Here is a 15,507-nt window from a genome sequence, read left to right as displayed (position 1 = left end):
AAATAAAACCAAACAGAATTAGTATCAAAAGGATAACAATGGGATGACACTGTTCAGGACACCCGTGTGTCCTAGGGTGACGTTATGATGCTTGTATCGCCATTCATATGTTCTGTGCCTTTAAGACTGTCTCTGTAGTGTGAAAGTTTTGTTTGAGTTTTTCTTATCAAGGACACGGAGACGGGGCAGTGCATAGTTCTGCTTTCGCCTTTTTGCTTTGCTCTCTCTCTCTCTCTGGCTCTTACTTCTGCTTCACTTCTGCTTGCTTTTGCTCCTGCTTATTAGCTAGTTTAGCTAAACAGTCCAAATTCCTTCCTGGACTGTTTCTCCTTTCCTTTTTTCAACCTTCTCGAACCTGCTCCGGACTGGGACCTGGGAACACCGAGAGTTTGCACCTTGTGGCTGCAGCAGCTGCCCCAGCGCCGGAGGGACTGAGAACAGAGCGACCACCCCTGAGAGAGACTTTCTGAATTTGTCATCTTTTTCAGAGCGGTGTCATCCGGTATTGTTCATTCTGTGTGCTGGGGGTGCTGTGCCTGTTAAATAAACAGGTTCTTTCCTCTTCTCTCTGAGGAATCCTTCCCAAACCGGTTGGGGGGAGGGGCCGTGTGGGTTTGCTTTCTGGAGGGGCCCCCTTTGGAGATTCTCTACCAAATTTGCCCTAAACTGGGAAAAAATCTGGTGCCCAACATGTGGGGCTCGAGAGAGTGGAAAAACCCTGTTTTGAGTGCATTTTGGTTGCCATTACTCTGTGTTTGTATAAAGCAGTTAATAGCCATGCTTTTTGAATTCATAATGTCTGTTGGGGTGAAGGCTTGCATGCATTTCTGGTCCCTAGGGTTTTTTGAGATCTTAATACCTCCGTGGTCCCTAGGTTTATTTTCTTATCCAGAAATAGCTTTAGTATTGTCCCTTATATGTAGTTTTTATAGCAGAGGGGCAGTGACCAGAATAGCTATCCTGCTGGGCTTGGTGGTAATGATGTGTAAAAAGTTTATAAACATGCTGGGGTCTGCTCCAGGTATGAATGGTTCATGGCTGTGGTTATGCATCCAGTTTGTTAGAGGAGGAGCGGCAGGGGATCAGGCATTTCAGCCTTTGCTTTCCTTCTTCTCCTATGAATCTGTTGCATCACTATTGAAGGATGTTGAGTTTCCCCTGAACGTTAAAGAGACCATCTTTCTGGTATTCAGTCTGGTAACCTTCGTGTATACAGCCTGCTGCTTCTCTAGGATGAGGGCTGAGATTTCTAGACGAGCTGATGAGACCCCTGACTCAAGAGTAGACCCCAGTGTGGAAAATCCTAAGTGGTGTGGGAAATGGGAGGATATGGGCCAAATCCTGAAGGAATTCTCTGACCCTATAGTCTGGGATTTTCCCCATGAGCAAATTCAGAACCCAGCTGAGGTGGGGAAATATCTGAAAGAGAAGTACCAGGATGAGCCTAAGGAGAGGAAGGTCATTGCAGTGAGCTGGGCCCTGGCTGGTGCTCATCACTCGCTGCTAGATCCTGTCGGGCAGCAGAGAGAGGCAGGGGGGCAGGGAGATAAATCAGCAACTGTCCCGGTGACTCAGGCTGCAGCCAACAGCCCAGGCTCGAAGCCAGCAGCCAAACCAGATAGTGAGCCTAAGCCAGCAGCTAAACCAGAAAATAAGCCTCAACCAATGGCTGTTGCTGCCAGCACTAGAAGTGGGAAATGCACGGACAAGACCAATCGACCAGTGGATGATGAGGATGATGATGATGAAGGAGAAGGAACCTGAATGCCTCCTGACATAAAATCAGGAGTCAAAGCAGCAGGTGCAAGATCAGATGCAACTATTGAGTCCTTTTCCCTGAAGGACCTTCATGGCTTACAAAAGGATTACATGTGGGGACGGGGTCTGTTTCTATTGCTGGTGTGACAGGGGGTATTGGAATATGAATCCCAATATTACCAGTTAGATTGTGCCTGGGCCAGTCTGACCCTCGCTGCTAGGCCAAAGGCGGGAGCTGTGGTGTATCACCCCAGAGACACCTTTAGCTTGCTGGTGGTTGCAGCTGGGCACTAAACAAGTCCAGGCTTGTTAGGAACTCCGTTTACCTCAGGAGGAAAGCTTCAGGCGATGGTAAAGAGAAAAAGGAGAGGATTCTGCTGGAGGGTTATATCCAGAGGTTTATTCCATGGTTACAGAGGTCTGAATCTTAAGAACAGCTCCAACACAATCCCGACCGCATGGCCTGATTCACCTTTTAAGCTCCCGGGGCAGGGGGAGGGGAGGGGACAGGTGAGCCACCAACCAGGTGGGAGGGGCGGGGTCTCAGGAGAGGATGGCACCTAGACAGACCAATGACCTCTGGGCCTGAGGGGCATCCTTTGAACTTGGCCAACCACACAAGGCCTTGCTGGAATGTTAAAACTGATTGACAGGACTCACTCAGCAAGGGGGCGAGGGGGGAAAGGAGAGAGGTATAGGCACACCTGGGTAAGGGACCCGGAAGTTTAAAGCACACTGCAACAGTCACTGTCCATATAGTAGGAAGTATAGCTTCCATTTGGGACAGAAGAAACCCAAGAGCCATTTAAGAGCATCAAGAAACAGGAATAGGCATCCTTTAGAGCCATATCAGTAAGTTCCCACCATGGCAGGGAAGCAGTGCTGGGTTAACCCATCAATACTCCACTGTTAGACATCAGAGACCAGAGCCCTGCTCTGAGAGCCTTGAACAGGTCCTGCAAACCTCTCCTACCTGAGGCAACACGCAGCTCCAGAGACAGAGGATCTGGCAGGGACACAGCAGGGAGTGGTGGCAATGCAAAGACCTGAACACTCAAGGGAACAGAGCTCCCATTGATGGAATAAGTACATCAGACATATAGCCTGGTGGGAAAGGAAATCTCCAAATCAGGCAAAGCCACTCTGATATCCCCTTTCTCCAATATGGCAACCTATCATCTGCTTATATCTCCTTTCTTCTGTCACTTCCTTTCAACAAATACTTGAAATTCTCTTTAGTGTTTAGATTTGAGAATCTGCAGATTGTTACTGATCAATTCCAGCTTTATTCTTACTAATTAGAGATACACTGGTCTTTAACCTACTCCAGGGCCCTCATGTGAATTCAGAGGTTGTGACAAGCAGGAATTTCTCTAGTGACATTGAACCCAGGGACACCCAGCAACATCAGCCCCAGGGTAATGCCTCAAAGTGCTATCCCTAGTGACAGAGCCAAGGCTCCCAGTCTTCACATCCCTGCTTGCCACCAACTCATTCTCATATATGGCCTGGTCTGCATTCATCTGGAATGACAGATAGGAACCATCACTGTGGTAAAGTCAGGTTGGAGCAGTATGAGGCTGGAGAACAGCATTTGGCCTCTGCAAGTCTGTAGGATGTCCACTGAGCAGCTAAAGCCATGGCAGGCTGTTCCAGCTCTTCCAGCCTAGCAACAGCTGCAGCTCTTACCCGAAAAGTAGTGCCACAGGCAGAGAGTGGAAACTGGTACACAACAAAGGCATTGTTTGTGAGGACAGGGACACAGCCAGTACTGTGTCCACTGGCCAGTTGCACTGAGCCCAGGGCAACAGGTGGCAGGGTGACATCTCGAGAAACAGCAATGGAAAACTGGCCATCTGGTGTGCAATGAGCTGTCACTGGAGAAAAAGATGGAATCAGCCTTGAGCTCAGAGATAAGAGAGATGGGAAGGATGCTCTAACATCACAACCAAGACAAGACCAGCAAGTCCTGCAAGATGTCCTGCCTTTAACCCACAAAACAAGTGCTAAGTATGGCAAGACAAGTGCAGCCAGTTCCAACAACAACACCAATGCTGGGCATAAAACCAGGTGTGTTGCAATAGAGTGGAAAATGCTGGACACTTGACTGGGACATGATATTCCTGGCAGCCAAAAACATGGCCCTGAGCCACCTGCAGGAGTGGTACACACCAAGTGCTGGCTTGCCCTGCCAGTAAAATCAGAAATCCTGTTTTGCAGCAGCTCAGGAGGGAGGGAGAACAGGTGCTCAGGCTTACCTGTGTTACCAAAGTAGCAAGGTTTCACCCTGTCTCTGGGGTCATAGCAGCAGCCTCGTGCTTCACAGTCTCCCTGGCTGATGGGCAGGGAGGCACACGGCAGCCGGTCCTGGCTGGGAACAGCCAGACAGACACTGCTGCTTGGAGCATCCAGGGCTGCAAAAACCAGCAGGTCTTTGCAGATAAAGCACAAGAGCAGGGGGACAAAGACATGAAGGACACAGGCTGAAGGTGTCCTGGTGATTCTGCATACAAATCAAGGAAAGTGAGAGTTAGGTGAGGGTCAGCCACACGGCCTGGATCTGGCATGGAAGCCTGCTCAGGAGGGACCTGCATTTCCATGAAGCAGAGACTTCCCCTGAGGCCATGTACAGGAAACTGGACCTACATTGGATCTGTCAAGATAAGGCATTCTAGATTGACTCGTGGTAATTAAGAAAACCATTGTACCTAGTCTCCAGTTAATTCACTGAACTTGCTGAACTCATGTAGCCAGAATATGGCTGGGAGACATGATGTACATATTCACCTGCTGACCCTGCAGAGAGGCACAAGTCCTTAGCAATTTGGTGGCCCCTATGTCCAAACCTTTTTTCATGGAGATTTCTGCACAGCAGTAAGTCCCCTTTCCTAGCCCCCAAGCTGACTAGGAGCAGCCATCTGAAAGGAATGGTACTGATCACCAGAAGATTCTGACAGGTACTTGTATCTTACCAGGAAGGTCCACAGGGCACCTGAGCAGAGTCTCTTAACGAAGAACGTTTTGCCCAGCAGCATCTATTCCTTCAAGCCCAACCAGTATAAAGTAATTGTGATCCTAGGGAAAAGCCACACCAGTCAGGACAGCCAGAGCAGCAGTAGTTACAGTCCCAGCAGAATCCCTAAAGCCACTCACCCACTCAAAGACATAACAGCCTGCATAAGAGACTGGTATTTTCCTGGAGCCTTCTGGAGTCCCAGATACCAAGAGCCCACAGCCAGAGTCATTCTGCAGAGCATGTGCCTTCCATTCAGTATCTAGGGAAAGAGGACACAGCAGCAGGGGCTTCAGAGTCCCACATTGCAGATTAGACCCACTACAATCCTACCTTTCTATAGGAAATAGGGACCTAGACAATATTAGGGTCGGGAACAGCAGTGAGAGTATCCAGCAGCCAAGACATCTAGATCCAGGCACAGCACTTCACCAAGTCCTTGATGGCTGTGTCATATAAACATCCCCCAGATTATGCAAGATGCACAGAACTTCAGTAAAGTACAACAGCACTGCACATCAAAATCTGTTCCTTTACTCTCCTTCCATGCACCTCTGCGTCTGGGCAAAGATATGGCTAAAAATGCCTCTTGATATTGCCTCACCCCATGTAGTCAGCGCAAATGAAACATTCCCTTCCCAGCCTTGTGGTAAGGTGAGCTGTAAACTTTTCTGGCCACAAGTCAGCAGGGTAGGATCAGAAAAAACACTGATAGGAGTCCCCAGAACCAAAGCCAGGGGGCCAGGAAACACCCAGAAGAGCATAGCTCCTGATGCAGCCCAAGACCACCCTACAACAACCATCCTGCTCTCTTGCTAGGCTCTTAGCCTAGTCCTTTTAAATTGTGAAGCCAGCTGGGACCAGAAATTCCCAGGTGGACACAGCCCAGCAGTTTATCACCTTCCATTGCCCTCACCTGAACTCAGCAGAGTCTGCTGGTGCTCTTTGAAGAAAAACAAAGGGCAAGAGTTGAACTAATGTCAAGAGATGGGTCTGTATTCATACTGTAGAGCCCCAGGAGGGTCTTCAAAGCTTCTTTCCTACCCTGAGTTCCTCCCACAGCTGGAACACATAGGAAATCTGGTTGCTTCTCCCCATGCACCCTATTGCTGCTCTAATTGCTCAATACATGGCATGAGTGCAAGAAACAGTGACAATGCTCTTTTATTCTTTTTAAGATTATACATGTTCAAATGCCAGACACAGGATGCTGACACAAAAGCACAGAAAGAGCCCTCCACATAAAATCTGTGAGAAATCATGGAGCTCAGAAGGCCTTGCACACCTAAACAGTGACGATTCCCCATAAACACTCTTGATTGTGGACTTACAGCCCCTGTTTGCAGTGTGTTTGTGTGGGGATGGTTGCAGGACTGGTTCAGACCTGGCTGCTAAGTGGCAGGATGCTCTCTGGGATCCCTACCCCCAAAAAGCGGCAGGTGGGCCCCTGAGATGGGCTTGAAACACAGGCAAGGGGAGCTTCTGTGATCCCAGAGAAAACTGCCTGCCAGCAGCCATTGCCTGCCTGTAAGTGCAAGGTGTCATGGAGAGTCTCCTCCCCAGCCACACATCAGGCAGCCACACCAAGCGAATGCCTCATGGGCCATCTTTCCATGCATGTTTCTGCATTCATGCCATGAAACTGTGAATGTCTTTACAGTTCTGCCTTTTAGCAGATCCTCCAGCTCCTGGATGTCTGCACAGCACCGTACAGCATCAGTACCCTGGCCCCAGCCAGCCCTCACCACAGGCATGGTGGGTGGGCAGCAGCTGAGTCTGAGGGAGGCATTTCCTTTGCCCTTCCACCTTAGCCCACAGCCCATCTTTGCTGCACACCTGTGCAAGATGCCATGATCCCAGCTGGTCAAGAAGGTCACTGTGCCTACCTCTGCTAATTTCATGCACCAGCCAGGATGGCTGCTCCACAAAGTGTAAGACCTTGTCAGCAGCTATGCGCAACAGGCAATGGATCTTGGCAGCTTGCCTACGTAGCTGAGGCTTGAGCAGCCCTCATGAACCAGCTGTGCTCCCCACAGTGCCTGCCAGGGCACCAGGCAGCAACAGAGTAGAGACACCAGGGAAAACATTTGGACTTTGGCAAGGAGGGAGGCTTCATCTCTTTAAAAGCCTGTAAGAACTGTGCATGCCCCAATCACATCATCACTGTATGACAGCCAAATGCTTCTTTTGGCTGCATTACCTGCTGATAACTGGGTAAAAATCAGTAAAGTACTTTGGAGCTATAGGGAGGTACTTTTATTATACATTAACCCATCAATACTTCACTTCTGATAATAAAAAAGAATGTCTACATGGACTTGAAGAATAATTCTACATGAAAGAACCCCAGAAGTGCTGTAGATCTGCCAAGGAGTACCTGTGCTGAGAACAGTTTCAGGTAACTGCCCTTTCCTAGTTCCTACACAAACACCAAATAGCTGTGTTTGATCATGTAGGGATGGAAGGCTCTTCAGATGAGCCTGAACTTCAGGGAAATTAAATGCTTTGTTTGAAAGAAGTTGTTATGGAAAATGGAAAGTGGAAAGCAGCCTAGCTGAAATGAAACAAGCAAGTCTCTCTTCCTCAGAAATCTTTTCCTCACCCATTTGATCATTCTCATGCATTCCAGTGACCCAGTTGTAATCACCAGTTTAGACAGCAGCCAAGACCACCACAGACAGAAGGACATGCAGAGGATGAAGGTAGGTGAAGAAAACCTCTCTGTGGACCACTAGTCTAATCAATGAGTGCCATGGGCAACAGGGAACTTTGGAGACAAGGTGGTAAGGTCATGAACACTGCTAGCTGGCAGCTACCTCATGTCAAAGTGCAAACTCTCATAAACTTTACATTCATTAGACGAAAGTCCATGAACCTACATGAACTTCCATAAACTGCCCTGGCAGCATCTGAGCTGATGCAGAAATTCTGCCCAGCAGACCAGCTACTAGCCAAAAGTTGTTGACAGTTTGGTTTTTCCACCAAAGCATTGAATATGGCTCTCAAAGAAGTAAAATAAGATTTAAAATGAACAACTAGAAAATTGTTGCACCAATCCAAGAGAACAAGGATGACTTAGAACTCCCTTCTGTAGCAAAGGTACAAAAACTTTTGCAAGGGATGGAGATCTTCACTCGCTCCTCTGAGTGGAAGGGAAACTCACCTTAACACACTGCTTTGCAGTAAACACAGTATGCCCCAACAAAGCCCTCAGCCAGGCCTCTTGCTAATTCCCACCAAGTCCCACATCCCCTATCCTTGCAAAACCTTCTAATCAGTTTTGCCTGCAAATATGTCACAGTTCAGGAGAGACAGAGGGTTAAGGTCAGACTGAACAAGATGAGCACAGCAGCAAGGGTTTTCTACCAGCCCCTGCCATTGCTCTTGGGACCCCGCCGGTACGCAGGCCCTGGGCAGTCTTGGGCAGGAAGCCTCCAGCTCTTTTTTAAGCCCTTGCAACACAGCCGACACGCTCTGCTGCCTCCCAGAGCACCTAGAGAACTTCCAGAGCACTAGTTCCTCATAGTGGAGTCAGACATCAAGAAAACAAGAACCTGTGCATGCCAGCTTCCAGCTGCAGGTTGGGTGAGCTGCTTTGGTAAGTGCAAGGACAAGTTGCCAGGTTGCAATGGCCTATACCAGCCTCGGACAAGTACATCTCTGTCCTAGCTTGGGAAGCCATTTCCCAGAGACTCTTTCAAGTTCTGGGTTTCTCTCTTCTCTGTACTTTTCTCTTTTTTCCTCTAGGAGCCCTTGAGGAGTTCAGAGTCTCAAGGTTTTGTCCCCTTTTCTTACATCTTCGTTTAGTCTCACCCAGCAAGTCCCTTCTTGTCTGTTGTCATGTCTGGAGACCTTTCTAGCCTTGCTGGATAGATATTTTATACTCTCCTCTCTTGTAAGGCCAGACACCCCTAGGGAGAGAGACTGGGGCTATTGCTGTGCAATAGCTCTGAGGAAAACACAATGGCTTGTCCTTTAGCAAATAACATGCAGTATGAAGTTTACTAATAACATCAGGAAGATTTCAGGAACAATGAAGGATGGCTCACAGCACTGAGGGCTTGCATAATCAATACAGAAGAGCAGAAAACCCAAATGTCACTGAAGTACTTGGAAGATGTTCTTGTGACAGTGAATATCTGTGAGTGCCTCAGAAGGACACTGTCCCCCTACCACGATTTCTTTAACAATTAAGTCTAGATAAAAGAAAAAGAAAACAAGTTTTTTGAGCACATTACAGATTTCCTAATCTCTGTTGGCTTCTGCAGTTGTTTGAGATAAGGTGTGACTTCAATGAATAATTAATACCAATAAAAGTCTTAGTTTCATAACACAGGGCAATCTAACAAATGATTAACTAGTAAACATTGACTGACTCAGCCATGTGACTCAAAACCTGCTCTTGAACTAACACAGACCTTTGGGATATAAACTCAGATTCTGACAGCCAGAGTCACTCCCTCCTGAGCCACAGACGAAAATGGAGCTCCTGGGAGGAGCCACTATTGTCCTCCTGGTTTGCATTGCCTGCCTGCTCTCCTTTGCAGCATGGAAAGGAAGGTCTGGGAAGGGGAAGATGCCTCCAGGACCAGCTCCCCTTCCCATTCTAGGCAACCTGCTGCAGGTGAAACCAAGTAACTTGACAAAAACCCTCCAGAAGGTAAGGCCACTTCTTCTGTTGTTCTGCTTTGGGTGAGAAATCTGTGGGACTTGTGTGTGGGGTCAGCCTGTGGCTATGGCTCAATGACTTGCAATTCCAGAGGAGCAGAAAAGTCATGGGGACTGCAGCTGCTTCCCCTCACTGCTGTTGCCATGTTGTTTAGGACCTGATAAGTGGGACCCATCTGCACAGCCACATTTATCATGAGAGACCCAAATCTTGATGTTACCAATGTGTGAGGCTAACTGCCTGCTGTGGGAGGCAGCAGCATGGAGACTTTCCCACTCTTCCTCACTATTTGCTCCATGGCCATGTTCTCTCTTGCATTTTTACAGCTCAGTGAAGAGTATGGACCCGTTTTCACAGTGCACCTGGGCTCTGACCCAGTGGTGGTGCTGCATGGATACGATGTGGTGAAAGAAGCCTTGGTCGATCGCGCAGACGAGTTTGCTGCCAGGGGACACATGCCAATTGGAGACAGGGCTAACAATGGATTAGGTATGTTTGCTGACTCAGCTCCTTCTGAAGGAGAAGGGAAGGGGTTGTGGATGTGATCCAGATTAGAGCCGGAGTGTACCTTGCATGAGGGAAAACTGCATGGGGTGGGTGCAATCCACCTGGAGAGGGGAAGACAGAGAAGGCTACTGCAACTCAGAGGGTGGGAGGTGGCAGAGAAGGGGAGCCAGATTGCTCTCAAAGATGGGCAGGGAAATGGCAAGGGGCAGCAGCCAGCAGCTGCAGCAAGGGAAATTGTGTATGGGTGAGTATGTATTATTCACAAGGATGTTGGGCATGTAGTGGAGAAGGCCAAAAGCAGGCAGTTGGACCGCAGAACTGCAGTACGCTGTGACGCTGCCATGTCAGTGCTCTCCAGGGACAGGATTCACTGTCACCATGAGCCACTGTTCATCTCACAGCCAGCATGCCCGGGACATGTCTTTCCTCTTCTTTCTTCTTCTGCAGGGATTGTTTTTAGCAACAATGAGCTATGGTTACAAGTCCGGCGGTTTTCTCTCACCACTCTGAGGAACTTTGGAATGGGGAAGAGGAGCATTGAAGAGAGGATACAGGAGGAATCTGACTACTTGCTGGAAGAGATCAACAAAACAAAGGGTACAATCCATTTTTAATATATCTTATGTTTGAAAAAATAGGCTCTATTAAGGGAGCTCACTTATTTAGCATGGAATGAAGTTCCTATGGATTTGGTCCATGCACCAGCTACCCCTCATTATGAAGCCGAAATAATTTTGTGATCATGTCCTGTTCTGTTTGGAGGACCCTTCTGTGTCACTCAGAGACTGATCTGATATTTCCACTAACAACTGGAGTTCAGATTACCCGCAGTAGCCATAAGTAGACATACAACATTTCATGGGGTTTTTTTTAATAGTCTGTAACGTTTCTGAAATCACAGGAAGAGCTTTTGACCCAACCTTCATGCTGAGCTGTTCTGTCTCCAATGTCATATGCTCCATTGTCTTTGGGAAACGATATGATTATAAAGACAAGAAGTTCCTGGCTCTGATGGACAACATGAACAACATCTTTGAGATGATCAACTCCCGCTGGGGACAGGTACGTTCAGTAGGCATTTCACAGTGGCGACATTCTCCCAGGGAAGCAGGAGGCCTCCTTCCCAATGAAGTTCCATTTCAGTCTTCTAAGTAGGACCCCATCAATGCTCTGCTGCACTGAAGGCATTTCATTCAAGAGCAAGAAACTCCCTCGCCAAAGCTGGAATTGGCTTTGCCAGCTAAGTACAATAGTTCCCAATAGCCCTGGACAACTTTCTTCTCCACTTCTAAGGTTACTACTACTACTACTACTACTACTACTACTACTACTACGCAAGTCCCGCCAGACTGCTCAGCCTCATAGTCCTTCTGCTTGGCTCAGTTGACAGGGTTGTGGCTTTTCTGGGCATTTGGTTAGTATCAAAGGATGGGGCAAATGTCATACTAGGGACCTTCCTGTTTCTTTCCTTCCAGCTCTACCAGATGTTCTCAAATATCATGGATTACCTGCCTGGCCCACACAACAATATATTTGGAGAATTTGATGCTCTAAAAGCCTTTGTAGCAGAGGAGGTGAAGTTGCACCAAGCCTCCCTAGATCCCAACTCCCCTCAGGACTTCATCGACTGTTTCCTCAGCAAAATTCAGGAGGTAAGGAGAAGATGGCCCCAGTTTGTCCCCAAACACACCTATGCTGAGTCCTTTCCTCTCATAAGTAACACAGACATGGGGATGACCCCTTCCCAGTCAGCTGTGCAATGGGAAAACAGCAACAATACCCCAGATACTGCCTGTGTTAGAGCTTACAGCTCTGGGTCTGCGTGCTCACCAGCCACCACTACTGTTTGGAGAGCAAGAGCTTCCTCTGCTTTCACCAAAACACAGGGACTTTTTCAGTCTGGTCTTGCAATTCTTTCACTGGAAAGCATTAGACACAGCAGACAAGCAGTAGAGTTCCATTCAGTGCACAGCCTAAAAGGAGGTTGGTATTGAGTTTACTGCTCAAGGCTGCATTGCAATGCCCCAGATGGCTGGGGCCCCTTAGCAGAGAAATGCCACAGCTCTAGGAGAAAACAAAGGTCTGAGATGACACGTGAAAGGGCCACTTTCTCTCATCTCAGCCAGAGGAAAAACAAAGCCTTTTCCTTAGGAGAAAGATCGTCCCAATTCCAGTTTCCACATGAAGAACCTGATAACAAGTGCTTTCGACTTGTTCCTTGCTGGAACTGAGACAACAAGCACCACTGTACGATATGGGCTCCTGCTTCTTCTCAAATATCCAAAGATTCAAGGTACCAGTTTGTGACCTCTTCCTCTCTAGCTGTTCCCCTGGGCTGGGCACATGACTAACACCACATCCTTGTCCCAGATTTTCCCTTCATATCTCTCTCTCTCTCTCTTTCTCTCTCTGAGACTGTGTCCACATCTTTATTTAGCCAAATCAATGCAAGTTTCTTTGCATGGGCAGAAGTGTTAGCTGTGTTCCAGTCAACATCAAAATCAACTTAATGCTCCTGCCATCTGAGATTTGTTACTAGTTTACAGCAACCTATTTAGATGGGTTTGGTTTTATTTACCCATTTGATGATTTGTGCCTCTCATGACAGAGAAAATTCAAGAAGAGATTGACCAGGTAGTAGGACGATCAAGAAAACCCTGTGTGGCTGACCGGACCCAGATGCCCTACACAGACGCCGTGGTCCATGAAATCCAGCGCTTCATCTCTCTTGTCCCCCTGGCTCTCCCTCACACTGTGACCAAAGACACCAGCTTCAGAGACTACGTCATTCCTAAGGTGAGCTCCCTCCAGTTCAGCAGTTCTTAGGCTGTCAGTTACAAGCCACAAGTTAGAACTGTTGTGGCGTGATTTTGTTTTCACCCAGTCCTTTCTGAGGGGTTTATCCTCAGGCAGCTGGAGCTGACTTGCACTCCCTTCTCGATGCTCTGTGGGCCAACACTAAAACAGTAGCTCTGATCAACACTTTTGTTCCCTTGCTCTGAAGCTTTACATATTTGCAGAAGCACATTAGGTTCACAAACTAGAGCAGTGATTCTGCACACAAAAGACACCAAAGTTGAGGAGCAGCTCACCACCATCCAGGATAGCCTGGGCACATGCTTGGGAGCAAAGTCAGTTGCTGGTTATTGAGCACAGAAAGACTCTGAGCCACAAAATGCTGTAGGTGATGTTTGCATTGAATGGAACAAGCCAAACTTGTTGGCTCTGTTCTAGCACACTTCCTGAGGCAGTCTCTGCTGGCCACTGCCAGAGACAGGCTGGTGGGCCAGAGCAGCCCTGGCTTGGCCTGGACCACTGCAGCAGTGCTTGTTGCTCTTCTGGGTGAATGTGGGCAGCTGGGAAACAGCAGTACATGGGCTGCTGGTGGAGTGATTTCCAGCTCTCTGTGCAAAATCATCAGGCAGGACCCAGAGAACTGCTTAGCCATCAGCAGAGAACTCTTGTGTCATCGCTGCTGAATACTCCAGCCCCTGTAAACGGCTGGCCAGGAAGTGGGGAGGTAGAGGATTGTGGCAGGCGAAATTTGTGAGGACAGGGGAATTCCACAGGAACTTCTTTTCCACAGCCTTGTGTGCTTTTGATATTTTGGACTCATAGAAAAGAAGTGACATGGTGCATCTACAAAGTAATTATTGTGAAACACCAAGAAAGCGAAGAATTAGGTGGGGGTATCCCCTGATGACCAGAGCAAGGTCAGAATGAATGTTTTGAAGATGACAGGGAGATTTCAGGAAGAGCAGCCAACAACTGCTGTGACATTCAGTAGGGTCTCCCTAAATCTGCCTCCTCTAAAGAAGGGTCTCCAACGGGAAACCAAAGGCACATGTAGGGTTATACAGGGAAGCACAGTCTCAACTTGGCAGGCAGTCAGATTGAGTGACCTCATTTGCCAGCCTTTCATGTTCTGCTCTTCTTGTGTTACTCCAGGGCACCACAATTTTCCCTGTCCTCACTTCTGTCCTCCATGACAGTAAAGAGTTTCCAAACCCACATGAGTTCAATCCTGAACATTTCTTGAATAAGAATGGCAGCTTTAAGAAGAGTGAATTCTTCATGCCCTTCTCAGCAGGTAAGGCACAGGTTTGCTCTTTTCCTCTCTCTGTCAGCCTCCACCTCTGGTGATCACCCTGTCTTTCCCTGCTGTTCTTCCTTCACACACCCATCCAAACTGTCAGGGGTCTTTTGCCAACAAATTCTTCTCTTGAAAATGTCCTTGGTAACTTTGACAGTTGTCTCACTGCTATGGCTGTGTGTAGTAAACAAAGCTGTGCGACACAGCTGCTTAGCACAAACTCAGGTCTACTCAGAAACTCCCATTGAGTTCTAATTGCTGCTCTCACTTTCAGGAAAACGAATATGCCCAGGAGAGGGCCTGGCACGAATGGAGATATTCTTACTCATAGCCACCATCTTGCAGAACTTTACTTTGAAGTCTGTTGTCAACCCCCAGGAGCTCAACATTACCCCAACTCTGAGTGGGACAGGCAATGTACCTCCTGCCTACCAGCTCTGTGCTGTCCCCCGCTGAAAAGCACTGAACCACTCTCCAGTGTCCTGAAACTGGCTATTCTTTTACATGTTCTTTACTAAAATCAACAGCAAGAGCACTGGCCCACTTTTACCAGGCCTTCAGGAAGGCAGTCCAAACACAAGGCACAAAGCAGAGACCTCTGAAGCCTCCCAGAACTCCACCACATCGCAGGAGGCTCTGGCTGACACTGCAGCCTCTTGCACGGATGCTCTGTCACAGGATCATTGAGTGCAGTGGCTGCATCAAACAGCCACTGTTGGTTTTCTCTCCAGCACAGCTCCCCTGGCTCTCCCACAGCATGTATCCCTCCAAGACCTGGTTTTGCAGATGGATAGTGCTGCATGTGTGTACATTCATGATCCAATAAACAAAAATCTGTTTATGACAACTTGAGCTGTTATTTAATTTGGGTTGGGGCAGTGCCCACATCAGCTGTTGCGCTGCAGAGTAGGTCTGCAGAGCCTGTGGCCAGCACCCTGTGGGAAGGGCTGTCCCTCCTGGGCAAGGATCCTGCCTTTGTCACCCACTGTGCTCCCTGCTGCTGCCTGCAGGGAGCTCCAGAGCAGTCACAGCACACCACCAGTCGGGAAGGCTCACGGTGCTGGAGGGGAAGGGTGACCTGCAGCCTGTCTGCCTAATGAAAAGAATGCATTCATGCTTTTTGCAGCCTGTTGCAAGGAGATCACTTACCTGAGCATTGGAGACTGCAACCAACTCTCTGGCACCTCTTTTCTACCATCAGTATCACTGCAGGGATTTAGATGCTCTTTATTAAAATTAATTCATTTAGGAAAAGGGTAGTGTCTCTTATTTCTGCCTCCAGCTACAATTTGGTGCCATTCTTTCAGTAAGAGGCCAGACGGTTTTCATAAAAATATTCCACCACAGATTACTTTCTCCTAGGCTTCTTTGTTCCTGTGGCCTTTGGTTGTGTCTATGTTCAGTTTGTTGTGTTTGTCTTGATCTTCATTTACATAGATACTTCTTGTCCCCTGCATCATGGTCATA

At 48.1% G+C, this 15,507-nt stretch overlaps 1 protein-coding gene and 1 pseudogene across 2 annotated transcripts; one reads left to right on the top strand and one right to left on the bottom strand.

Moving 5' to 3' along the window:
* Positions 1-2,138: 2,138 nt before the first annotated feature.
* LOC135460996 (zona pellucida sperm-binding protein 4-like) lies at positions 2,139-6,283 on the bottom strand (annotated as a pseudogene).
* On the top strand, positions 6,196-14,887 carry LOC135460995 (cytochrome P450 2C19-like). Of its 2 annotated transcripts, XM_064737977.1 has the most exons (10): positions 6,196-7,473; positions 9,209-9,431; positions 9,767-9,929; positions 10,395-10,544; positions 10,849-11,009; positions 11,423-11,599; positions 12,099-12,240; positions 12,556-12,743; positions 13,896-14,037; positions 14,315-14,887. In XM_064737977.1, exons 2-10 carry the CDS (start codon positions 9,252-9,254, stop codon positions 14,494-14,496), a joined length of 1,485 nt encoding a protein of 494 aa, XP_064594047.1. In that variant the 5' UTR covers positions 6,196-7,473; positions 9,209-9,251; the 3' UTR covers positions 14,497-14,887. The 2 variants fall into 2 exon arrangements, with proteins under 2 accessions (XP_064594047.1, XP_064594046.1); XM_064737976.1 differs by lacking the exon at positions 6,196-7,473 and having other exon boundaries at positions 8,927-9,431.
* Positions 14,888-15,507: the final 620 nt, after the last annotated feature.

The sequence above is a fragment of the Zonotrichia leucophrys genome, unplaced genomic scaffold, assembly GCF_028769735.1.
Source record: "Zonotrichia leucophrys gambelii isolate GWCS_2022_RI unplaced genomic scaffold, RI_Zleu_2.0 Scaffold_145_113207, whole genome shotgun sequence".
NCBI classification, from domain to species: domain Eukaryota; kingdom Metazoa; phylum Chordata; class Aves; order Passeriformes; family Passerellidae; genus Zonotrichia; species Zonotrichia leucophrys.
The sequence above is the reverse complement of the archived record's forward strand: the minus strand, read 5'-3'. Positions and strand labels throughout refer to the sequence as shown.

Coding starts and splice junctions, on each gene's coding strand:
- LOC135460995 (XM_064737977.1), top strand. CDS start 9,252: ATGGAGCTCCTGGGAGGAGCCACTATTGTCCTCCTGGTTTGCATTGCC. Junction 11,010..11,422: donor TCAACTCCCGCTGGGGACAG/GTACGTTCAGTA, acceptor CTTTCCTTCCAG/CTCTACCAGATGTTCTCAAA. Junction 12,744..13,895: donor GAGACTACGTCATTCCTAAG/GTGAGCTCCCTC, acceptor GTGTTACTCCAG/GGCACCACAATTTTCCCTGT.